General features: G+C 44.6%; 1 protein-coding gene across 7 annotated transcripts in view; it reads left to right on the forward strand.

Annotated features, from left to right (window-relative positions):
• LOC121577700 (forkhead box protein P4) overlaps positions 1 to 26565 on the forward strand; it is a 174421-nt gene that overhangs the window by 119179 nt on the left and 28677 nt on the right. For 3 of the 7 annotated variants that reach the window (XM_045223923.1, XM_041891494.2, XM_041891496.2), the window contains 4 exons: positions 6779 to 6901; positions 15704 to 15796; positions 22693 to 22834; positions 25351 to 25567. In XM_045223923.1, the coding sequence (XP_045079858.1) occupies positions 6779 to 6901; positions 15704 to 15796; positions 22693 to 22834; positions 25351 to 25567 (575 nt within the window). The remainder of the gene's footprint in view (positions 1 to 6778; positions 6902 to 15703; positions 15797 to 22692; positions 22835 to 25350; positions 25568 to 26565) is intronic. The other 4 variants (XM_041891497.2, XM_041891498.2, XM_041891495.2 and 1 more) reach the window with 2 other exon arrangements.

A 26565-nucleotide genomic window follows, 5' to 3' on the forward strand; every position in this document is an offset into this window, starting at 1 on the left:
TGGTTGTCATCAGCTCTGTAATGAGAGTGACAGCACAGCGTTCCCACTCAAAGGAGACCCTTCATTCTCTATACCCACACTCATATGATAAGCCTCACCCTTTGTTTACGACACACACACACACAGCTTTCAACCCCTCATAAAATATACCTTCCTTCTCCCCACACACTCCTATTACTTCAGGGGCCGTTTGAAGCGGGCAGTGTTACGCTCTAAAGCCCCCCCCCTCCTTATCAGTTCCCCCATCATGGCTTCCCTCATCAGTTCCCCCCTGAGAAATGTGGCCCCTGCCCCTGAGGTATTTACGTCTGCTCTCTCTCTCTCTCTCATCTCTCTCTCTCTCTCTCTCTCTCAATTTAATTTCAATTTAAGGGGCTTTATTGGCATGGTAAACATAGGTTTACATTGCCAAAGCAAGTGAAATAGATAATAAACAAAAGTGAAATAAACAATAAAAAATTAACTGTAAATATTACACTCACAAAAGTTAAAAAATAATAAATGATGTCTATATACAGTGTTGTAACGATGTGCAAATAGTTAAAGTACAAAAGGGAAAATAAATCAACATAAATATGGGTTGTATTTACAGTGGCGTTTGTTCTTCACTGGTTGCCCTTTTCTTGTGGCAACAGGTCACAAATCGTATTATATTTTGTTTGTTTTTAGTTTTTTTTACCCCTTTTTCTCCCCAATTTCGTGGTATCCAATTGGTAGTTACAATCTTGTCCCATCGCTGCAACTCCCGTACGGACTCGGGAGAGGCGAAGGTTGAGAGCTGTGCGTCCTCCGAAACACAACCCAACCGAGCCGCACTGCATCTTGACACAATGCCCGCTTAACCCGGAAGCCAGCCGCACCAATGTGTCGGAGGAAACACTGTACACCTGGCGACCGTGTCAGCGTGCACTGTGCCTCGACCGCCACAGGAGTCGCTAGTGCGCAATGGGACAAGAACATCCCTGCCAGCCAAACCCTCCCCTAACCTGGATGACGCTGGGCCAATTGTGCGCCGCCCCATGGGTCTCTCGGTCGCGGCCAGCTGCAACAGAGCCTGGACTCGAACCAGGATCTCTAGTAACAGGTCACAAATCTTGCTGCTGTGATTGCACACTGTGGTATTTCAAATCATGACCCATTCAACAGGGAGTAGAGGAGTTACCCACACACCATGAGTGAGAGAGAGAGAGAGAGAGAGAGAGAGAGAGAGAGAGAGAGAGAGAGAGAGAGAGAGAGAGAGAGAGAGAGAGAGAGAGAGAGAGAGAGATAGTGTAGGCTGATGGGGCGAGAAATTAGGGAATGATAGAAAGATGACAGGATGAAAAAGGGGGACAGTGGAGAGTGAAAGTGTGTGTGTGTGTGTGTGTGTGTATGTGCGCGCGTGTGTGACAGTGGTCTCTCCCAGGGTGAGGTGGGTAATTCTTAGTGACAGGGATAAACAGCGCTGTGGTTTGTTCCTAACGTGAGAGAGGGATGAGGGAGGGAGGATAGGAGAGGAGGGAGGAGGTCTGTGTCAGTCTTTCTCTATTTTCCTCCTGCCTTCTCCTTGTCATGTTTTTCAATGATGTGCCTCGTGTGTGTCCCCATAGAGTGTCAGGCAGGATAGATCACTTAGATGGAGAGGCTGTTTATACTCTGATTATAGGTTATTTTCTCTCTTTCACATCACTCCTCTGGGCCATCACACACTCAGACACAGTGTAGCGCAGACACACACACACACATACATGCGCACACACAAATGCACACACAGTCATATACATACACAATACAATAAACGAAAGACTCGGGGGGCTAGGGGTGAAAGATGCATGGTGGAAATTGCTGAATGAGTAAATTAATCAGCTTGTTAAGTTCACAGGCGGTTTCTCTTTTCTCACAACACTGCCTCACTTGTCTATGTGTGTGGATTATTATTATTTTACTTGGAAGTTTAGTTAAATTTTACATGAATATTACACACAATGAAAAATATATGTGTGTGTGTGTGTGTAGGTGTGCAGCAGCACTCCATGTGATAATTAGCCATTAATAGGAGTTGGCAGAGGAGCCTCTAGAGAATGCGGTCATTTAGTGCACAGCTCATTACAGCTAGACTGGCCTTGACAGTTGAAACGACCCCCCCCCCCCACCAACACACCCATCCACTTCTTGTCAAGCACTTATTCAAAAGAAAAATACCCTTTCCATAGTTCTCTCTTCACCAATATAGTAGGGTCATCATCCTAAAAGAGTTTGGAAATGTATGACTGCCATTTCTCTGCCCCCCCCCCTTCCCCCTCCATATGAAATGCCATGCGTTCCTTTTGAATCCAGGCCTGAGTCTACAGTGTGGTTATTAGCCTGGTCCAGCCGTGCTCCATAACTGCTCACATCCATGTGATTTCATCTGAAATGGAAAACAGGGCTCTCCTTGTCTGGAATTAAAAGTAATCAAGGGAGGAGAGGAGTTAGAGATCTAGCCTCATTGAAATGCGTGATACATCTCCCTCTCTCCCTCTCTCCATCCCTCTGGGATGCGTTGCCTTTTACTTTTTCTCCTTCCATCTCTCTCTCTCTCCCTCGCTCCCTCTCTTCCTTTGTTAATCAGTTAAACTCCCTCTTCAAACAACCTCTCTAATTACCCCTCCACTCTCTGGAAATGACAGGGCTGTGTCTCTCGCCTCCCCTCTCTCCTCCCCTTCTCTTTCCTCCCCCTCTCCTCCCCTTCTCCTCCCTTCGTTCTGTGTCTCTCTGTGGCGAAGGTTGACCTCTGTCAGTCTCTGACTTTTATGGTGCACACACACACACACAGAGACACAGACACACACACACAGACACACACACAGGCTTGAGGCCTGTACCAGACCAGTCCATTCTCTCTATCTCTCCATCTCCCTCTTCCACCAATCCCCCTCTGATTCATCCTGTCTGTAATTTCTCTCTCTGTCTCTATCCTCTCTTTCACTTCCCTCCCTGTTCCTTCCGTCCTTTCTCTCCGGTCTCTCTGAAAGGGAAAGTGTGTCTTTGTCTAGGTTTTAGAGTGCAGCCTGGATGTGTAAGCTGTCTCATTCCACCTCCCTCCCTCATCCCCCTTTCCCCCTCATCCCACTCTCACCCCTCTCCACCTCCGCTCCTACTAATCTACCTCGCATCTCTCTCTTTTAAATTAACATGCAACGCCGAGAAAAAAAAGAAGAAGAGAGGAGAGTGAAAAATTAAATGCATTTAATAAATGGCTGACTTCAAATCGCCTGGCTTTTCACTCTCTCCCCTATTCACAGGACAATGAAAGGGGAGAAATAATTCACAGGGAGAGACAAAGCCGAATGAAAATATAATTCCACATTGTGAGTGTCTTTTGTTAGGGCCCGTCAAACCGCTAATGGCGCCTCTTTTGTTTTCTCCCTGTCGCTGGGAGGCGGTGCGAGGTATAGCCGACGCGCCGCGCGCTTCCGTAATCACACCGCTTTGTGATATTAGATTATAGGGGCAATTAATGGCGTCAAACCTTAACAACTCATCATTCAGCCCCTGTCACACACTACACACACATGAACGCACACGCACACACACACACACGCACACACACACACATATTCAGGCCTGCCATCAGTGTGTCCGGCAACAAACAGAAAGGTGCTATAACTCCAGTAATTATTGCGTCTGCAACTTGAACATGTCAATGAGCATGTGTATGAAATAGAATGTATGGGTTGTTAGGGGGAGAGACTGGGTCTGTGTCTGTGTATGTGTGTGTGTGTGCGGGTGTGTGTGTGTGTGTGTCTGTGTCTGTGTCTGTGTCTGTGTGTGTGTGTGTGTGTGTGTGTGTGTGTGTGTGTGTGTGTGTGTGTGTGTGTGTGTGTGTGTGTGTGTGTGACAGGAGGAGAGAATGGGATGCACAAGAGCAATTAATTACAGGTTTTCATTTACCAGCCAAGAGTGACGAGCAGCACCGGCGGCGCTGGCGGAGGCAAATTGGTGTGACACCAAGCGTACATCACCCCTTCCTCACCCTCACCTGCTCCTCACCCACGCCGTCTCACCTGCTCACCCCCACCTCACCCTTCCTCACACCCCCTCACACTACCATTTGCCCTCCTAGTGCCCAGGTCCCAGTTGATTGTCTGTCGTGTGTTGTGTTGTTGTGCTATTATGTCACTGTGATCCTCTCTGTGTGGAAGTCAGATAAACAGTAAGGGATCACTCTCCCTCTACAGACACACAGAAAGACAGGGGGATAGATGCAGCTCTCTTGGTACCCACCCTTGTTGTACCTGTCTACCCTGGTTCCCTTTACCCCTTACCCTCACCCTCCCTCTCAGTCTACCCCTCTCCCCTCCTCTCCCTGTGATGAGTGAGTGTGTTGGGATATGGATGGTTTGTTTGATCACGATACGGCAGCTTACAATAAGGGATTGGACAGGGCCCGACACACAGGCTGCAGCTGATAACAGAGGGAGGGAGGGAGGGAGGGAGGGTGTTAGTATTTATGGCCAATCTTGTTTACAAAGTCAAATCAGCCCTTTACAGATTTAATTTACCACTGACAGCTCTTCCTCTCTCTCTCTGTTTATCTCTCTCTCTTTCCCTCCTTCTCTCCCCAGCCACCCCTCAGGCAGCGAATAAATAGACTGCTCAGGGAGACGCGTAGCCATGCAGCGCTGCAAAACAGATGACTGCCAATATCAGAATGAGAGTGAGAGAAAGAAAGAGATAAAGAGAGATAGAGAAACAGACAGACAAGGGGCGAGAGAGAGAGAAAAGAGAGAGCGGGAGAGAGATGGAAGAACAGAACTAGAGACAGAGAAAGAGAAAGACAGAGAGAGAGAGAAACAGATATAGCGAGGGGAGAGAGGAAGAGAGCGAAAAGCTCTGTTTTTCCACAGGGGGATTTGAGATGAATGTCCATATACGGGAAGTTCTAGCCCAGGGTCGTATATCTCTGTTAAAGCAGCCATCTCTTCCTAACAGCTCTTATTTGTATTGAGCACAGAGTATTATTTTTATTGAGCTGTAAAGGAAGAGGTTATCATCCCTCTCTTTCTCTTCATCTCTCGGTGAAGAGGGTCATAGCTCACCTGCTTGGCATCAGCTGTACACTCTTAGAAGTAAAGGTGCCTGGAAGAACCTTTTGGGTTGCCACACCGGCAGAAGCTTTCCAGTTGAAAAAGGTTCCTGGAGGAACCCCTCTGAAAAGGGTCTTCAAGGAACTCCTATGTAAAGGTTCAAACCGGAACCTTTTTGTGATGGGATGGGTTCAATTTAAACCTTTTTAATAATATATTGAGGGGTGGCAGCCTATCATTGGAGGTGTTGCTTATTGGAGGCGTTAGCGTAAATGTCATTCCTGTTCATCATGTTAAGTTTGTATACTGCAAATTAAAATGTTCCTTGAATTTTTATGCATATTACATATTACATATTCTAATATAATATTAATAATATTAACATTCCTGATTACACACAGTAATAAAGTGGTAACTATTCCAACTTTGGGATTTGCATAGGCTCTTGAGGAAGTACTACACCTCTATTAGTTTCACTGAAGCTACAAAAATGTCAGTGTTCAACCTTAACATGTGATGACAATACAACAGAACAGATTAACAGGAATGGCATTTACTGTAACGGGTGGCCCAAAAATATATATCTTAAAGCCACGCCCCTACTAAGCCATGCCTCCACTCCAGGCATCCTCCAGGAACCCGTTGCTACATTGAACCATTAAAGGTTCCTCCATGAACCCCTCAACTAACCGAATTTGCAAATATGAACCATTGACTAGCAATGGTTCCTTGAGGAACTCCAGGGGTTCCTTTAGGATCTCCAGGGTTCCTCAAGTCACCACTAATTCAAAGAGTGTAGGACTAAACAACAGCATGGATTTCTCTTGCTCTCTCTTTTTATCTGTCTATTTCTGTCTGTCTCAGTCTCTCTCTCCTTCACTGTCTCTCTCTCTTCCTCTCTCTTGCTCTCTCTCTCTCTTGCACTCCCTGTCTTTCCCTCTCTCTCTCCCCTCTCTTCTCTCTTCTCTCCCCGCTTCTCTCTCTCTGTGGGCTGACTGTGGAGTTTAATTGATGGCTGCGAAATCTGGGGTGTTCTAGGCAAATTCACTTACTGAGGAGGAAAACTCTTAATCATCTGGTGGATGCGTGTGTGTGCGTGCGTACCATCCAATACGTGCTTGCATGTGTGTTCAATCGACAGGTGGATGCTCTTTGAGTTAGCTCCTGGCCAGAGGATAGCATCAACGCTAATATTTCTGTTACTCTGTCAGTGGTGTGTGTGTGTGTTATTCTCTGAGCGGTTAGTTTGTCTCCATTCAGTCACAGTATGTTTCTAATCAGATTAGCATTGCGGCGTATCTGCTATCCCGATGCATCACTGCACGCTGCCAAATCTGTGTGTGTGTGTGTTTAGAATCTGCTAGTGCAGCGCAGCACCCGTTGCTGCCAAATGTGTCTGTGTCCCAGCCTGCCTCTAGCCTTTTCCCCAGATAACATCTGATCTGATTGTTTTTTGTTCCATTCTGCTCTCAAAGACCTGATTGTGTGGATAGAGACTCATAATAATCTGTTTATTGAAGCAGATAAGACTTTATATTCCATAGGGAGATTACATCACTAGGTTTTATCTCTCTTTGATTTCACACACACACTGCCAACTTTATCACAATGCAAGCACTGTGTCACAGTGTCAACGATGTGTGTGTGTTCGTGCGTGCTTGTGTGCACATGCACATACATGTGAGTGTGTGTGCTCTATACAAGTAGTCTGTCTCCTCCTCTCCCTCTAGGTGCCAGTGTCCATGGCTATGTTGACCCCCCAGATGATCACTCCTCAACAGATGCAGCAGATACTGTCCCCTCCTCAGCTACAGGCCCTGCTGCAACAGCAACAGGCCCTTATGCTACAGCAGGTAACCCATATGAACGCACACTCTCCTTCCTGGGCTCAGTCCCAGCCCAGCATGTCTAAATGTGTCTATGTTGAGGTACTGACACACTGGTTGTGATTGTATCCTCTGGCACAGTTACTGAGCGCTTTGAGGCCTTTGAACAGAGTGTAACACACGCACGCACACACACCCACACAGACACATAACCACACACACACACAGACACACACGCAGTCTCACACTTGCCAATTCTATAACGCCTGTTTAGTCCTCGAGCACCTCCCCATCAGTGAGCAGAGCCAAACTCTTACAAATGCTTATTTTAGCAATGTAACACCCAGCCACACACTCAGCCACAAACACCTCGCAGCCAGCGAGAGCTTATGTTAACCGTCTTTGGGCACCAGTTAACATGTCCTGGTTGTTGGTTGGTTAGGGGTTTGTGATGAGGTGCTATGATCTGGGTGTGTGTTGGAGGCGGGAGTGTGTTTGTTCCGTTTGGTTCGGCACAGCAACCACTCTTACCTGGCAGGCAACATCACACATCTGTCAAATATTTAACACAGCGGCGTCGTGGCTAGCACCAAACACCTCACAAACCTACGGAAATTAGTCCACATACACACTCACAAAAATACACACATACATACATACACCACATGCAAATACACACAAACACACACTCTAAAACATGCTGGGTTGTTTGGTTGACCCAACTGTTGGGTTGCAGGTGTTGGGTCACTTAGTTAGGTTGTTTTCATTTAAAAAATGCTGGGTTATTGGTACTTGGTTATTGAGATAAGACCCAGTGGGTAGATGGTTATTTTTAGATGCCCATGAGAGTAAATGTAATTCCTGTTCATATGTTCTGTTGCATAGTTATCACATATTAAGGTCGACCATTTACATTTTTATAGCTTCAATGACACTTACAGAAATGTATGAGTTCCCTAAAAGCCTATGTCTACACCATTGTTGGGATACAATAAGGTGGTATACTTTATTACAATAAGTAATACATCATCTTAATATTATAGAAGAATGTGTAAAAAAATATTCTTGAAATTAGAATTTGCAGGATGTAAACTTTTTTTTGGGGGGTCGGGGGGTAGATCAGCTTTAATATTGCAGATACAGTGGGGAGAACAAGTATTTGATACACTGCCGATTTTGCAGGTTTTCCTACTTACAAAGCATGTAGAGGTCTGTAATTTTTATCATAGGTACACTTCAACTGTGAGAGACGGAATCTAAAACAAAAATCCAGAAAATCACATTGTATGATTTTTAAGTAATTATTTTGCATTTTATTGCATGACATAAGTATTTGATACATCAGAAAAGCAGAACTTCATATTTGGTACAGAAACCTTTGTTTGCAATTACAGAGATCATACGTTTCCTGTAGGTCTTGACCAGGTTTGCACACACTGCAGCAGGGATTTTGGCCCACTCCTCCATACAGACCTTCTCCAGATCCTTCAGGTTTCGGGGCTGTCGCTGGGCAATACGGACTTTCAGCTCCCTCCAAAGATTTTCTATTGGGTTCAGGTCTGGAGACTGGCTAGGCAACTCCAGGACCTTGAGATGCTTCTTACGGAGCCACTCCTTAGTTGCCCTGGCTGTGTGTTTCGGGTCGTTGTCATGCTGGAAGACCCAGCCACGACCCATCTTCAATGCTCTTACTGAGGGGAGGAGGTTGTTGGCCAAGATCTCGCGATACATGGCCCCATCCATCCTCCCCTCAATACGGTGCAGTCGTCCTGTCCCCTTTGCAGAAAAGCATCCCCAAATAATGATGTTTCCACCTCCATGCTTCACGGTTGGGATGGTGTTCTTGGGGTTATACTCATCCTTCTTCTTCCTCCAAACACGGCGAGTGGAGTTTAGACCAAAAAGCTCTATTTTTGTCTCATCAGACCACATGACCTTCTCCCATTCCTCCTCTGGATCATCCAGATGGTCATTGGCAAACTTCAGACGGGCATGTATATGTGCTTTCTTGAGCAGGGGGACCTTGCAGGCGCTGCAGGATTTCAGTCCTTCACGGCGTAGTGTGTTACCAATTGTTTTCTTGGTGACTATGGTCCCAGCTGCCTTGAGATCATTGACAAGATCCTCCCGTGTAGTTCTGGGCTTATTCCTCACCATTCTCATGATCATTGCAACTCCACGAGGTGAGATCTTGCATGAAGCCCCAGGCCGAGGGAGATTGACAGTTATTTTGTGTTTCTTCCATTTGCGAATAATCGCACCAACTGTTGTCACCTTCTCACCAAGCTGCTTGGTGATGGTCTTGTCGCCCATTCCAGCCTTGTGTAGGTCTCAATCTTGTCCCTGACATCCTTGGAGAGCTCTTTGGTCTTGGCCATGGTGGAGAGTTTGGAATCTGATTGATTGATTGCTTCTGTGGACAGTTGTCTTTTATACAGGTAACAAGCTGAGATTAGGAGCACTCCCTTTAAGAGTGTGCTCCTAATCTCAGCTCGTTACCTGTATAAAAGACACCTGGGAGCCAGAAATCTTTCTGATTGAGAGGGGGTCAAATACTTATTTCCCTCATTAAAATGCAAATCAATTTATAACATTTTTGACATGCGTTTATCTGGATTTTTGTTGTTGTTATTCTGTCTCTCACTGTTCAAATAAACCTACCATTAAAATTATAGACTGATCATTTCTTTGTCAGTGGGCAAACTTACAAAATCAGCAGGGGATCAAATACTTTTTTCCCTTACTGTATAACTTTTGTATGACTGAAGCTTTTAGTGATAGGTCTAATGCTTTAATTTTTAATAATTTCTGTCCTCTGAATTCATATTCATTATATAAATAGGCCCGTTTAATTTTGTCTGGCTTGCCGTTCCAAATAAAATCAAATATTTTTTTCTCATATAATTTAAAAAACTGTTTGCTAGGCGTAGGCAAGACCATAAGCAAATAGGTAAACTGGGATAATACTAAAGAGATAATCAGGGTGATTTTTCCACAAATTGACAGGTATTTACCTTTCCATGGTAGCAAGATCTTATCTATTTTTGCTAACTTTCTATAAACATTTATTGGAGTGAGATCATTTATTTCATTTGGGATATGTATTCCGAGTATATCCACATCACCATCAGACCATTTTATTGTTAAACTACATGGTAATGTACACATTTTATTTTCTAGTGATCCAATACGTAATATAGTACATTTATCATAATTTGGTTGTAATCCAGAGAGGTTAGAACATGTATCTAGCTCCTCTATGAGGCTGTGGAGGGATTCAAGTTGTGGATTTAAAAGAAAACATGAATTATCAGCGTACAATGACACCTTTGTTTTTAAGCCCTGGATTTCTAATCCCTTGATATTATTGTTGGATCTGATTTTAATAGCTAACATCTCGATGGCCATAATAAATAGATATGCCGATAGTGGACAACCTTGTTTCACTCCTCTTGACAGTTTAAAACTTTCTGAGAAATAGCCATTATTTACTATATTACACCTAGGGTTACTATACATGATTTTAACCCATTTTAAAAGAGATTCTCCAAAATTGAAGGCATTTATATATAAACCCCAGTCGTACTTTATCAAATGCCTTTTCGAAGTCTGCTATGAATAGCAGGCCTGGTTTCCCAAATGTTGCATAGTGTTCTATTGTTTCCAGTACTTGCCTTATATTATCTCCAATGTATCTTCCATGTAAAAAACCTGTCTGATTAGAATGAATAATGTCCGACAATACCTTTTTAATTCTATACATTTTGCTAGAACTTTTGCATCACAACACTGAAGTGTAAGGGGCCTCCAATTTTTTTTATGGACTGGATCTTTATATTTCCACTTGTATCCTGTTTCAGTAATAATGAAATCAGACCTTCTTCTTGAGTGTCATAATCTACCATAGGAGTGGTTAAAACATGCTAATAACGATCCTCTGAGTATATCAAAAAAGGTTTGGTATACCTCGACTGGTATGCCATCCAACCCTGGAGTGTTTTCCCGGACTTAAAGTCTTTAATTGCATCCAGAAGTTCCTCCTCTGTAATTTCAACTTCACATGAGTCTTTCTGTATGGCTGTTAATTTTACATTATCAATAGAAATAAAATCTCTACAATTAGCTTCAGTTAGAGGAGATGAGGTGACTGAAACGAAAGCATATGCTTAAAGTACTTTGTTTCCTCCTTCAAAATATAATTTGGTGAATCATGGGTGACTCCATCATTTGTAACCAGTTTCAGTCAATTCTTTTTGGTAGCATTCCTATGTTGAAGATTAAAAAAGAATTTGGTGCATTTTTCCACATATTCCATCCAGTTTGCTTTATTTTTATAATATATTACACTTGATCTTTCTTGAATAAGTTTCTCCATTTCTTTTTGTTTTTCCTCTAATTGGGTGTAAACTTAACATGATGAACAGGAATGACATTTACTCTTACGGGTGGCCAATAAGAGCTAGCTGAAAGCCACGCCCCTAACAAGCCATGCGTCCTGTAATACCCAAATGATGGTTAAATTAACCCATGTTTGGGTAATCCCAACAACCCAACATGTAGGGATATTCACGCAACCTAACTGGCTGGGTCAAAATAACCCAACATGTGTTCTGTCCACTATTTAACCAGCACTGGGTTATCAAATAACCCAAATTGGGTTGTTTTTAGCCCGTCATTGTTTTGAGTGCAGGCATGTACAGACACAAACACAGATGTGCAGAGAGATGCACTCAAACAGGCACACATACAGTGCATTTGGAAAGTATTCAGACACCTTGACTTTTTCCACATTTTGTTACGTTACAGCCTTATTCTAAAATGGATTACATATTTTTTTCCCCTCATCAAGCTACACACAATACCTCACAATAACAAAGCGAAACAGGTTTTGCAAATGTATTACAAATAAAAAACAGAAATAGCTTATTTACATAAGTATTCAGACCCTTTGCTATGAGACTCGAAATTGAGCTCAGGTGCATCCTGTTTCCAGTGATCATCCTTGATGTTTCTACAACTTGATTGGAGTCCACCTGTGGTAAATTCAATTGATTGGACATGATTTGGAAAGGAACACACTTGTCTATATAAGGTCCCACAGTTGACAGTGCATGTCAGAGCAAAAACCAAGCCATGAGGACGAAGGAATTGTCCGTAGAGCTACGAGACAGAATTGCATCGAGGCACAGATCTGGGGAAGGATACCAAAACATTTCTGCAGCGTTGAAGGTCCCCAAGAACACAGTGGCCTCCATCATTCTTAAATGGAAGAAGTTTGGAACCACCAAGACTTCCTAGAGCTGGCCACCCGGCCAAACTGAGCAATTGGGGGAGAAGGGCCTTGGTCAGGGAGTTGACCAAGAACCCGATGGTCACTCTGACAGAGCTCCAGAGTTCCTCTGTGGAGATGGGAGAACCTTCCAGAAGGACAACCATCTCTGCAGCACTCCACCAATCAGGCCTTTATGGTAGAGTGGCCAGACGGAAGCCACTCCTCAGTAAAAGGCACATGACATTCCGCGAGTTTGCCAAAATACACCTAAAGGACTCTCAGACCATGAGAAACAAGATTCTCTGGTCTGATTGAAACCAAGATTGAACTCTGGCCTGAATGCCAAGCGTCACGTCTGGAGGAAAGCTGGCACTATCCCTACGGTGAAGCATGGTGGTGGCAGCATCATGCTGTGGGGATGTTCTTCAACAGCACGGACTTGAAGATTAGTCAGATTCGAGGGAAAGATGAACTGAGCAAAGTACAGAGAGATCCTTGATGAAAACCTGCTCCATAGAGCTCAGGACCTCAGACTGGGGTGAAGGTTCACCTTCAAACAGGACAACAACCCTAAGCACACAACCAAGACAACGCAAGAGTGGCATCGGGACAAGTGTCTGAATGTCCTTGAGTGGCCCAGCCAGAGCCCGGACTTGAACCCGATGTAACATCTCTGGAGAGACCTGAAAATAGCTGTGCAGCGATGCTCCCCATCCAACCTGACAGAGCTTGAGAGGATCTACGGAGAAGAATTGGAGAAACTCCCCAAATACAGGTGTACCAAGCTTGTAGTGTCATACCCAATAAGAATCAAGGCTGTAATCGCTGCTAAAGGTGCTTCAACAAAGTACTGAGTAAAGGGTCTGAATACTTATGTGATATTTCAGTTTTTTATTTTTAATACATTTGCAAACATTTCTAAAAACCTGTTTCTGCTTTCTCATTATTGGGTATTGTGTGTAGATAGAAGATTTTTTTGAAATTAATTTTGAAATAAGGCTGTAACGTAACAAAATGTGGAAAAAGTAAAGGGGTCTGAATACTTTCCGAATGCACTGTACACACACACTTCCTCTCCTGTACGTGTTGAATAGGCAGCTATTAAAAGTGTGTAGATAGAACAGTAATTCTGACAGAGGCAGGGCTAGAACATATATATTTAACACACACACATAAGTCCAGGGCTTGAACAGACAGTAGATTTAATAAGGAAGTGTTGCTTTAGGCTACTATAAATTGCAGTGGGAAGATCTGACAAAATGGATGGTAATGGAAATATGCTGGCTCTCTGGGAATGAGACGGTTAAGAAGGGCTTGCACAGCTCTTTTTACTCTAACGAGGAGAGAGGCAGTGGGGGTGAAACACTTACACACACTCACATGCATGCACACACACTTGTGTAAGGCCATTTTACCTCTGCTTTTAAAACCACTTGAGTTTAACACAACTCTCCCACTTAATTAACCACACCATGACTGCCTCCTAGTATATATCAGCAAATCAGCCACAAATCAGCACACACACACACATTACATGCAGCAATCACAGACCACATCAGTCAATCGGAGCATTATATTTCATATCCCCATGGAGACTTTGCATTGTGTGTGTGTGTGGGAGTGTTTGAGTTCATGTGTGTGTGTATGTATGTGCGTGTGTGTGTGTTTCTGTGTGTGTGTGTGTGTGTGTGTGTGTGTGTTTTAACCTTTACGTTTCCTCTAACCTTTAATTACACCACAGCTGATCTAGTTTATTTCTTGGTGTGTTAGTCAAGTCAAGGTCACAGTAATAGGCTGGCTCTCTTAATGCTGCAGAGCCACTGAATCAAATCATAAAAAATACCTTAATTATCACTTAATTATTAACTCTCCAGCTCCAGCCTAGCGTGTGCTTGCGTGCGTGCGTGCATGTGTGTGTCTGTGAAAGGGAGGCAGCCAGTGACTTGGAGAGGTGAGATTAACTCTGCCTATGGAGTGTGAAAAGAGAGGGAGGAGGGACGGCGGAGGGACGGAGGGACAAAGAATGAAGAAGTGAAATGGACAGAATCAGAGGAATAGAAAGAGAATTACACACAGACACACATTCCCCTGTTGTAGAGACAGGCTGTCAGAGCACAGGGAGATGCTTATCTTAATGGAGTGTCCTTGGTAAATGATTGATTAGTTAGTCAAACAAACAGAAACAGGCTGTGGCTAGTCAGTAGTAACAATATCAGTCAGGAGTCCAATGTGGCTCCCTATTGTCGGCCCCTTCCCTCATCTTCTCTGATCTGAAAACACAGGCTAGTTGAAACCATATGACTTTACTTTTTACCTTTACTAGGCTAGTTGTTAACGTCAGACTATAAAGATCAACAAGATTTCATAGTTTCCCTTCGAAATTTGACGTATTAATTATGAACGTTTATTTAATTCTGCGTGGTTACAGGGTTAATTCCGTGTGGTTACAGGATTAAAACAGAAACAACTTGAATGTTAACAGTTTAGGCATTAACTCTGAGTGGTTAAGGTTATAATTAAAAACGATGCGCTATAACCATCAATTATTGCTAGAGCATTCTGAACTGTGGTGGCGCAGTTGTCTGACCAGCGCGCTCCGAGCATCACGAGTTCGCACCCAGTGCTGGGCAATGTTTTTTATTTTTATTTTAGCGCCGAGGAAGGAATATATCGTTCTCAGGACCTTTTCAAATGACTGAAATCGAAGTATATTTATAGCAATCAGGCTGATACACCTTGATTCTCCTTCAAAATGGCCACGTCAGAACACGTCCCTCCTCCCCCAACCCGATAAGTAAGCAGCCCATAAATAACAGTGTATCACATCTGTCTCTGGTGCTATGACGACGCCTTTTACATGCCAGCAACTGTAGGGCACCAAGATTTACGGGGCGCTTCAAACCTACACCCCCATTGGTCCTGTACACACACCCACGCCCACCTCTGTCCAGGTGTTTCAGGTGAACATTAAATAACTATTTTTAAAGGAAGAAAGTAAAAGAAAAACAGCTATGTGCATCTCTCCATGGCTTCAGCAGCACATCTTCCCTAGAGGGACAGAACACTCCTGTTGGGTCATGTTAGCACATCTCTATAACTCTTTCACCCTTTTACCACGTGAGAATCAACATTTATCTAGAAAGATGTGTGTGTGTATTTGATCATGCTAGCTGGTTTATCTACCTCTTCTCCCCCGTGATAATGCACCTCCAGCTGGTTCCCTAGCCTCCCTGCACATATTATACACCTATACACATTACAATAACATGTTGTCTACCTGCTTTAGTTGCTGTGGAAACTGATTATACATCACACACACAAACACACACACACACACACACACACATGCCTCCTCAGTCTTACTGCTCTCTCTCTGCTTTGTGTTATTGCAGCTAGGCCTGGGGTTTGCTGTCACAGGAGGCTTTTGATCAATGTGTCTCCCCTTTTCCCTCCCTCCCTCCCTCCCTCCCTCCCTCCCTCCCTCCCTCCATCCCTCCCTCCCTCCCTCCCTCCCTCCCTCCCTCCCTCCCTCCCTCCCTGCCTCCCTCTATCTCCAGCTACAGGAGTACTATAAGAAGCAACAAGAGCAGCTGCATCTTCAGCTTCTGACTCAGCAACAGCAGCAGGCTGGGAAGCAGGCAGCCAAAGAGGTGAGACCCCTACTGAGTGGTGTTATCAAGTGCACTCACAAGCACACTCGTACATAGTTGAAGTGGCCAACACGTGAGTTAGGGGATTGGGGAGTAGGGCTTAAGGGGGTGAGGCGCTGTGACTTAAAGAGCGTTTGCACAAGGGCCAGTGATCACCTCTTCTACTCATCCTCCTCTCATTCTCTCCTTTCCTCATCCTGTCCTCTTATTGTATTTCTGTGTTGTGTACTCTGCGTTTCCAAACAGGGATTATGGTAGTGATGGAATATGGCTTTACATTTTTCTCTGCTAATACACCATGCCAAACCCTACTCACAGAGAGTTCTGTCTTAATGCAGGATAAGTATTTATTTACATGGCGTTAAGCCTGTGTGTGTGTGTGTGTGTGTGTGTGTGTGTGTGTGTGTGTGTGTGTGTGTGTGTGTGTGTGTGTGTGTGTGTGTGTGTGTGTGTGTGTGTGTGTGTGTGTGTGTGAAGCCTGAGGTAGAATCCTGTTGTAGCCTCAATATAGGAGGGGCCTGACACTTTTAATTGTCAATTAACCCCCGCAAGCGGTGAGAACGGTGCCAACACACACCTCCGCCAGGTTTAACCACACTAACAGGGATCATGGGGGATTAAGTAGGATCACAACACGTAACAACAAAGAGTATCCACATCGATCCCACCAGATTACTGTCATAGAGGTTATATTGGGAGGGGGTTCAATTCAGGGTTGTGAGCAATGTTCCCTCTAAACTGCATGCGGGCGCGCAGCTTCCCCGGGACTGCAGCGCACAAGAAATATCAAATCAAATCAAATGTTATTTGTCACATGAGCCGAATACAACAGGTGTAGACCTTACAGTGAAATGCTTACTTATAAACCCTTAACCAACAATGCAATTTTAAGAAAGAATACCAAAAATAAAATACCCAAAAATACATTAAATAAAAAAATAATAAAAAATAAAAGTAACAAATAATTAAAGAGCAGCAGTAAAATAACAATAGCGAGGCTATATACAGGGGGTACCGGTACCGAGTCAACGTGCGGAGGAACCGGTTAGTTGAGGTAATTGAGGTAATAGGTACATTTAGGTAGAGTTATTAAAGTGACTATGCATAGATAATAAACAGAGAGTAGCAGCAGCGTAAAAGAGGGGGGGGGGGGCAATGCAAATAGTCTGTGCAGCCATTTGATTAGATGTTCAGGAGTCTTATGGCTTGGGGGTAGAAGCTGTTTAGAAGCCTCTTGGACCTAGACTTGGCGCTCCGGTACCGGTTGCTGTGCGGTAGCAGAGAGAACAGTCTATGACTAGGGTGGCTGGAGTCTTTGACAATTTTTAGGGCCTTCCTCTGACACCGCCTGGTATATAGGTCCTGGATGGCTCTCCAAGGATGTCAGGGACAAGATTGTAGACCTACACAAGGCTGGAATGGGCTACAAAACCATCGCCAAGCAGCTTGGTGAGAAGGTGACAACAGTTGGTGCGATTATTCGCAAATGGAAGAAACACAAAATAACTGTCAATCTCCCTCGGCCTGGGGCTCCATGCAAGATCTCACCTCGTGGAGTTGCAATGATCATGAAAACGGTGAGGAATCAGCCCAGAACTACACGGGAGGATCTTGTCAATGATCTCAAGGCAGCTGGGACCATAGTCACCAAGAAAACAATTGGTAACACCCTACGCCGTGAAGGACTGAAATCCTGCAGCGTCCGCAAGGTCCCCTGCTCAAGAAAGCACATATACAGGGCCGTCTGAAGTTTGCCAATGAACATCTGAATGATTCAGAGGAGAACTGGGTGAAAGTGTTGTGGTCAGATGAGACCAAAATGGAGCTCTTTGGCATCAACTCAACTCGCCGTGTTTGGAGGAGGAGGAATGCTGCCTATGACCCCAAGAACACAATCCCCACCGTCAAACATGGAGGTGGAAACATTATGCTTTGGGGGTGTTTTTCTGCTAAGGGGACAGGACAACTTCACTGCATCAAAGGGACGATGGACGGGGCCATGTACCGTCAAATCTTGGGTGAGAACCTCCTTCCCTCAGCCAGGGCATTGAAAATGGGTCGTGGATGGATATTCCAGCATGACAATGACCCAAAACACACGGCCAAGGCAACAAAGGAGTGGCTCAAGAAGTAGCACATTAAGGTCCTGGAGTGGCCTAGACAGTCTCCAGACCTTAATCCCATAGACAATCTGTGGAGGGAGCTGAAGGTTCGAGTTGCCAAACGTCAGCCTCGAAACCTTAATGACTTGGAGAAGATCTGCAAAGAGGAGTGGGACAAAATCCCTCCTGAGATGTGTGCAAACCTGGTGGCCAACTACAAGAAACGTCTGACCTCTGTGATTGCCAACAAGGGTTTTGCCACCAAGTACTAAGTCATGTTTTGCAGAGGGGTCAAATACTTATTTCCCTCATTAAAATGCAAATCAATTTATAACATTTTTGACATGCGTTTTTCTCTATATTTTTTTGTTGTTATTCTGTCTCTCACTGTTCAAATAAACCTACCATTAAAATTATAGACTGATCATGTCTTTGTCAGTGGGCAAACGTACAAAATCAGCAGGGGATCAAATACTTTTTTCCCTCACTGTAGGTGTTCCTTTTGTCCAGGTGTGAAAGGGCAGTGTGGAGCGCAATAAAGATTGCATCATCTGTGGATCTGTTGGGGTGGTATGCAAATTGGAGTGGGTCAAGGGTTTCTGGGATAATGGTGTTGATGTGAGCCATGACCAGCCTTTCAAAGCACTTCATGGCTACAGACGTGAGTGCTACAGGTCTGTAGTCATTTAGGCAGGATTGTGCAAAGCTGTCATCAAGGCAAACGGTGGCTACTTTGAAGAATCTCAAATATAAAATAGATTTAGATTTGTTTAACACTTCTTTGGTTACTACATGATTCCATATGTGTTATTTCATAGTTTTGATGTCTTCCCTATTATTTTACAATGTAGAAAATAGTAAAAATTAAGAAAAAGCCTGGAATGAGTAGGTGTGTCCAAACTTTTGACTGGTACTGTAGATCATTTGTAGTCAGCAATGGGAGAGATTGCTTCCTACAAGAGCTCAAAACGTGTACATTTCAAGGAATCTTTGAAAATCGAGTTAGGTAAAGAGCTTGTTTTTGTCTTAAATGGGCAGTGTTGTATTTTGAGACAGGCTTGAATAAGCTAAGTAGCCAATAGGCAGAGGGTAGCATAATTTGTCTGATTCTCTGTAATAATGGTATGGGTATAATAATGCGTTTTATTTTTTAAAGTGGTTTCTTGCATCAAACAGCACAACAACATTTACAGGTTCATGTCAAGCCCTGCATGTTTTTTTCAAAAGTCTCATGGAATATAGGACTACATTGAACACCACACATTGGCTGCTACTGTAGGCTGAATGATGGAACAGCTATTTCCATGATAAAATGTTATGGGATGCTTTTCTCCATTGTTTCTGATGGTAGGCAACTCTGGTAGGCCTACATTATGATCAAATAGCCACAGTAGTCTGCTTGACCACTGTCTGAAACTGTAACTTAAAGCGGGTACAGCCTCAGTTTTCATAGTAAAAAAACTTTGAGGGAACATTGGTTGTGAGTTGATAACAATAATATAGGGATTTTATCACAAACACACACACTCCCCATCTAACCTGACATTTTCAGAGACTAGAGAGAGAGAGAGAGAGGAGCGAAAGAGAGAGGAGCGAGAGAGAGAGAGGGAGAGAGAGAGAGGGAGAGAGAGAGGAGCGAGAGAGAGGGAGAGAGAGAGAGGGAGAGAGAGAGGAGCGAGAGAGAAGGAGACAAGAGCAGGTAGGAAACAGAGACTTCTAGAGAGCTCATGGACTCCAGGGACCATTGTGGGAATTGCATGAGGAGGTTCGCTCTAGATCATCCCTCCTTTCTCCCTACTGCCATCCTTTCCTCCTCTCTCATCCCTGATCCCCCTCTCCCTGTGGACCCTCTCCCCCCTTGCCTACAGCGGTCAGCCAACTCAACCGTGACCAAAGCAAACCAGTTGTGGTTGACTTGCATGTAGAGACTGTGTCTGATGCTGTTTCTTTCTTTCTTTTTTCTTTCTTCTCCTGTCTGATCCTCCGGTTTTGTTTTCCTGTAACAACCAGACAAGTGCAAACACTGGTCACAAACACACATCCACACCACACACACTCACTCACACACACACCGCAGTTGATGTGTGATGGTTCACCACACCCACTGTTGTGGACATACATCCTCTCCTGTGTACAGCTAAAGCTAAGCCTGCTCTACAGTCTAACTCAATGCCTTATGGTCATCAATAGTGCCTCCAGGACGCAATACTGCTTCTTTTCTTCTCTAGCTGGTGGTTAATTGAATGGTTAATGACATTGATTGGCCAGAGTCTCCACTCACCTGGTGTCCCAGGTCTGAGAGGAAGAAGGAAACGCAGCAGGGCTGTGGACCTCCAGGCCCGGAGGTGCTCACCCTACTGGTTAGAATGGGTATGGCAGGTAGGTTACATAGGCCTACGTAGGTCACCTACTTATCAAGTGCCCAGGAAATAGGGTTTAGGGCACATGGGTCAAACTCATTCCACGGAGGGCCGTGTGTCTGCGGGTTTTCGCTCCACCCTTGTAGTTGATTGATGAATTAAGGTCACTAATTAGTAAGGAACTCCCCTCACCTGGTTGTCTAGGTCTTAATTAAAAGGAAAAAACAAAAGCCCGCAGACACTTAGGGGAAGGGCCTAGGGCAGTGGTATTCAAACTTTTTCAGCTGGGACCCCAGTTTTACCGCCAGAATTTCTCACGACTCCACCCCACCCCAAATGTAAGGACACAACATTAAAATCAGTACATTTCAATTTTTACATCAACAAATAACCTTTTAATCTCTTATCAAAATAAAAAGAAACCACTAAGTACATCAATACAATTGTTGCATATTGTCCCATACAACAATCTGTACTCTTATTTTTTAAATGTTGGTGACCCCCACTGCAGCTGGGGTCGCAAACCTGACTTTGAATACCACTGGCCTAGGGGATAGGGGAAGTGCCTAGGGGATAGGGGCTAGGGGGAGTACTACAGTACACAGAGGAGTACTTAATTAGTCCTTTATTATATTTATTCTGATTAATAGTTCTAATAATAATGGACAAATCTAATGGATGGATGAAAAGATGTGATTAAATGAGTAGCTCAGTTAGTAGAGCATGGCGTTTGCAATGCCAGGGTTGTGGGTTCGATTCCCATGGGGGGCCAGTATGAAAAAATAAATAAAAATGTATGCACTCACTAACTGTAAGTCGCTCTGGATAAGAGCGTCTGCTAAATGACTAAAATATAAAAAATGTAAAAGCTCTCAGTGTTCTCTGCTGGTCACTCACCAGATGGAGAGAGAGAGAGAGAGTAGAAAAAAAGGAAAACTCCCCTGTGCCTTTTTGAGCATTTGTGCATCGATGACTGTGACCTTTTGACCCCTTCTCTATTTTTTGATTGTTCCACTCGCTCTTTTCTGTGTAGAAGTGATGCTGAGAGAGTGTGTGTGTGCGCGTGTTTGTGAGTGGTGCATTGGAGCTGGTCAGAAGTCAGCTTGATGAAGTGACTCTGTCTGTCACACCAGACGTTTGGGACCGGCTGTGTGTGTGTGTGTGTGTGTGTGTGTGTGTGTGTGTGTGTGTGTGTGTGTGTGTGTGTGTGTGTGTGACTGGCAGGCTCAGACAGTGTGTGATGTGCTCATAAATCACATTGACAGCCTGTTACTGCGCTAGCTTTGGCCACTCAGCCGCGGCTAATGTAAACAGAACACACACACAATGTGTTAAAGAACCACTACCATGTCTCTGGAGAGAGAGGGTGATATTCTGGAGAGAGAGGGTGAGATAGAGGGAGGGAGGGAGGGGGTAGAGGAGGGACATGAAACGGACAGACAGGACCAGGAAGGAGGAGAGATGGACCAAGAGAGAGGAAAGTGTTGAACAGTGCTAGAGAGCTTCAAACAGCTCTTAGGTGTTTTTCCTGATCCTGACCAAATGACTGAAACAGGGAAAACTATGGGCCCTAATTACATGGTCAATAAAATATTATGTACCTAGCTGTAGAAACTAAAGTATATTTTGCTTGGTACAAGTCTACGAGAAGGTTATTGAGTGTGTAGTTGTGACAGACGTCAAGAGAACGAACGGTGTAACTGGCAGGTCACATTTATTTTTCTTCTCTTCTCTCTCTGGAAAAAAATGCCTGTAGTGCTGACATAGTGACCCTCTGCCTGCCTCCCTAAACACACACACACACCCTACCTCCCCGGATGCCCAGTCTGACAGGAAGACCTCGTGGCCTTCCTGTGAGTTCCTCCTGTCTGTTCAAAGACTCGCTGGCCAACACTCGCTCTCCAATAGAAAAACATATATTTAGTATTTTTTCCACCCCTCCTCTCTCTCTCTGCCTCCCTCTGTCTTTCCTCTCCCTCTGTTATCTGGGGAAGATAAGGGCCATCTCTCTGGGGGGATATCAAACAGCGTAACACAGGCTAGGACCGGTACCGACAGGGAAACCAGAAAGGGGGACATTCATCACTGCGACACACACTGACGTTATCGCCATACGCCATGTAGTCTGTACCACTCACCCTTTCACCACATCCCTCCATCCCTTCCCTCCCTGCCTCCATCTCTCTCTTTCCTCAAGAGTCGCCATACAACAGTATCTTCCCCCTTGGATGATTAGAGTTTTGGGGTCACATAGTTTTGCTTTCCAACACTGCTAGTATGTGTGGAGACTTGTAGACTCCATTTTAAGTTGTACCTGAGATGCATTGATGGAATGGGCCACCCAACCTTAATACAAATATTCTCCAATGGAGTGGGTTGGAAAGGTTGGGAGATTAACAAGTACTAACTCTCTCTGCCACTCTTCTCTCCACAGCAGCAGATAGGTAACAAGCAGTTGGCTTTCCAGCAGCAGCTCATTCAGATGCAGCAGCTTCAGCAGCAGCACATCATCAACCTGCAGAGACAAGGCCTGGTCTCCCTACAGCCCACTAACCCCATGCAGAGCCTGCAGCAAGGTACACACACACACACACAAATCCCATTGCTTCCTTACCCAACAAACCCTCCCCCCTCCTCCATACCTCCGTACTAGACATAGCTCAGAGGCCTGGTTGCACCCCAACATAGATTGCCAGTGTTTTAGTGCTAATAATGACAGTACTAAAGAGCTACCATTGCCCTCAGTCCAGCCATCATCTCAAGCTGTGTGCAGGCACACTCACACATATGTACAAACACACACAGACACACAAGTACACACACATAAGTGCATACACATACGCACACACACAAACACACACAGCCGTAGTACCCACGGCCACATGTGAAGCCTGTTAACTAAATCAGCTCATAAAAGATAAAATGCAAACCTGATTGGTGGGTTTGAGGAAGGCAGTCATTTGGATAATAGGTCAAATATGCCACCAAATTCAGGGCTTGGAGGGCGGAAGGGAGTGTGCATGCGTGTGTGTTTGTGTTAATGCTTGAGATGAGCCAGATACAATGAGGGCACTACATTCTTGTTTTGTCTCTCCCTCGTGGTTGTGTCAGTCTGTTTGTGCATGTGGTTTGTCTGGACTCTCCCTCCATCCTCTTTTGTCACAGAGGTTTTACAGATATGAATGTTGACTGCTGACCGCCCCGCCCCAGTGTCTGTGTGTGTATGTGGGGCCCTCCATAACCAACCCCAGCTTTACGGGTGTACACATGCATTCACATTCACACTCACACACACACAGAGCTTAGGAGTTCCAAAGTGGCCGTAACATTACTAAAGCCCTGACTGGGAAGAACAAACACAGACCAGGATAGAGTTTCCTCCCCCATCCTCCCTCCCTCCCTCTCTCCCTTTTTTTCTTCACTCTCTCTCTCTTTCTCTCCATCTCTCTCTCTCCATCGCAGCATACTAGCAACCCCCACCCCTCAGTACTGCAGGCCTAGACTTTTTACTCTAGCCTTCACCTCTAAAAGAACTGCACACTGAATGAGTGTGATAGACAGACTGTAGACGTTTTTAGAGTGGAAGAGTGGAATTTATCGGACAGCTTTAAACCTTTGCTTTTGGCCCCTCTTTTTCTTTTTCTTTCTCTTTTTCCTTCTTTTTCTCTCTCTTTCCTTTTCACTTTCCTTTTATCTCTGTCTTTCTCTCTATCTCTCTCTCTCTTTCCTCTTCCTCTCGCTGTCTCTCTCTCCATCTTTCGTTCTCTCTCCTCTTCCTCTCTCTCCATTTTTCTTTCTCTCTCTCCTCTTCCTCTCTCGCCATCTTTCTTTCTCTCCCTCCTTTTCTCTCTTACTCCCTCTCTCCCTCTCGTTAGAGTGGAATTTCCCTGCAGTGTGAAAGAGCCTGTCCATTGTGACGGCTCAGCCAGGCGTGAGCAAGAGCATTCCTCTGGCCAGCCATGCCTCACACACACACACCCTGGTAGCCCTGCCCCTCCGAGCCCCGCTACCCGTGGAGTGTGTGTGTGTGCGCTCCGCTGCCCCGCCTCAAAGTGTCCCTCCATCCATCCGGTGTGTGTGCAAGCATGTGTGTGTGTGGTGGGTACATTTTGTATATTGAGTTTATAGATTATATATACTTAATATTAGTTTTACCATTAGTAGCTTATAGTTGAGAAACATTACATGAAACGTTCCTTTACAAAAACAAATATTTGTTGTTGATTGGGGCAACTGCATTTCTGCGGTAATCTAACTTGACTCAGGCATAATGTTAGATATGTAGACACACACACTCGCAGTTGCCAATAAAGATAGTTGACAGTTTAAATCTATTCACACACGTACATCCATACACACACACACACAGAGTCCCATTCCTCCAGAGTGAGGGGTTTTGTTTTGGCGGGCCCGAGAGAAGAATGCAGACATAATATTTGGATTTCTGTTAGGACTCTGCCGTGTGTGTGTGTGTGTGTGTGTGTGTGTGTGTGTGTGTGTGTATGTGTATGTGTGTGCTATATCTGCCATGTATGAGAGAGGACTAAAGGCTGTGGCTCAGGAACAGCTTGGGCCAGATGCAGAGAGGGAATGGTGGTCTGGTGTGTGTTGGGGGGGCTGTTGGGTGGAGCATTCTCTCTTAAAGTGAAATATGAGCAGAAAAAGCTACAACAAGCCCCTAAACTGAGCCTCAGACACACACCCACACACTCACACACAGCATAGCGCTCACAGTGACAAAAGAAGCGTTGGTAGCATCGGACTGCAGTAATTACTAACGGGAGGTTGGGGAATAGAGGAGATGTAGAAAGATAACAAAAACATACAGAAATTAGCCTTCAGTTTCTTCCAGTTCCTACCCCATCATTTCCCTCATACTTAACCACTCCCAGGGGGCTCGTCCCAGTGTGTGTCTATGTATGTGTGAGTGCATGCGTGAGTCTCTCGGTGTGTGAGTGCATGTATGCATATGTGTGTGTGGATAGCCTGCATGTGTCTCAGGGTAGGGGGTTATTTTTGTGACTAATATCTAATAACTCTATGTCCACCCCCCCTTCCCTCCTCCACCCCACCCCCCTCCTCCCCCCTGCAGCCATGTGTCCAGGGGACCTACAGCAGCTGTGGAAGGAGGTGTCGGGGGTGCAGTCTGCAGAGGAGGCCCTGAAGCAGCAGCAGACTGGAGAGGGCCTGGATCTCAGCACCAACTCTACCTCATCCTCCTTCCCCAAAGCAAACACACACAGCACCCTGCACAGCCTGCACAACGGACAAGACAACCACACCCCAAAGAGAGACAGGTACAGAGACAGGTACAGTTGGGTCCATTACAAAAGTCTCCCTGCGCTACAGCGCAGATATAAATAATGTAATGCTATGTGGAAATACCTCAGGGGAATATTTCATACAGAGGTTCAATAAGTTATTGTTAGATGATTGCAAACAAACGTGGCTCATGCGCACACACACACACACACGCACACACACACACACACACACACACACACACACACACACACAGAAGATCACACACAGCTCCGATAGAGCTAGAGAGAGTGTGATGTAGACAGATAGTGATACAGTGTGACTGATGTGTACTCCATGTGTCCTGTAGATGAACTGTGCTGTAACTAATTCACACATAGTTACTATGTCTTTGGACTGCCTCTCCTTGGTTTAGGGAGAAGTTCACTCTGACAAAGATACTCTTTGTATTACCATGCTGTGTTTATGTGTGTGTAGGGTGTTTGTGTATTTGTGTAAAGTGTTGTGTAATAAGATGGTGTGTGTATTTGTGTGTGTGTAGTGTAGTGTGTGTGTGTGTGTGTAGTTGTGTGTAGGGTGTGTGTGTATTTCCGTGAAGTACTGTGCAATAGGCTGGTGTGTGTAATACGGCCCTCAGTTCATTTGTTACAGTTGAAGTCGGAAGTGTACATACACTTAGGTTGTTTTTCAACCACTCCACTAATTTCTTGTTAACAAACTATCGTTTTGGCAAGTCGGTTAGGACATCTACTTTGTGCATGACACAAGTAATTTTTCCAACAATTGTTTTCAGACAGATTATTTAACTTATAATTTACTGTATCACAATTCCAGTGGGTCAGAAGTTTACATACACTAAATTGACTGTGCCTTTAAACAGCTTGGACAATTCCAGAAAATTATGTCATGGCTTTAGAAGCTTCTGATAGGCTAATTGACATCATTTGAGTCAATTGGAGGTGTCCATGTGGATGTATTTCAAGGCCTACCTTCAAACTCAGTGCCTCTTTGCTTGACATCATGGGAAAATCAAAAGAAATCAGCC

This window comes from Coregonus clupeaformis, chromosome 12 (genome assembly GCF_020615455.1).
Source record: "Coregonus clupeaformis isolate EN_2021a chromosome 12, ASM2061545v1, whole genome shotgun sequence".
NCBI lineage: Eukaryota > Metazoa > Chordata > Actinopteri > Salmoniformes > Salmonidae > Coregonus > Coregonus clupeaformis.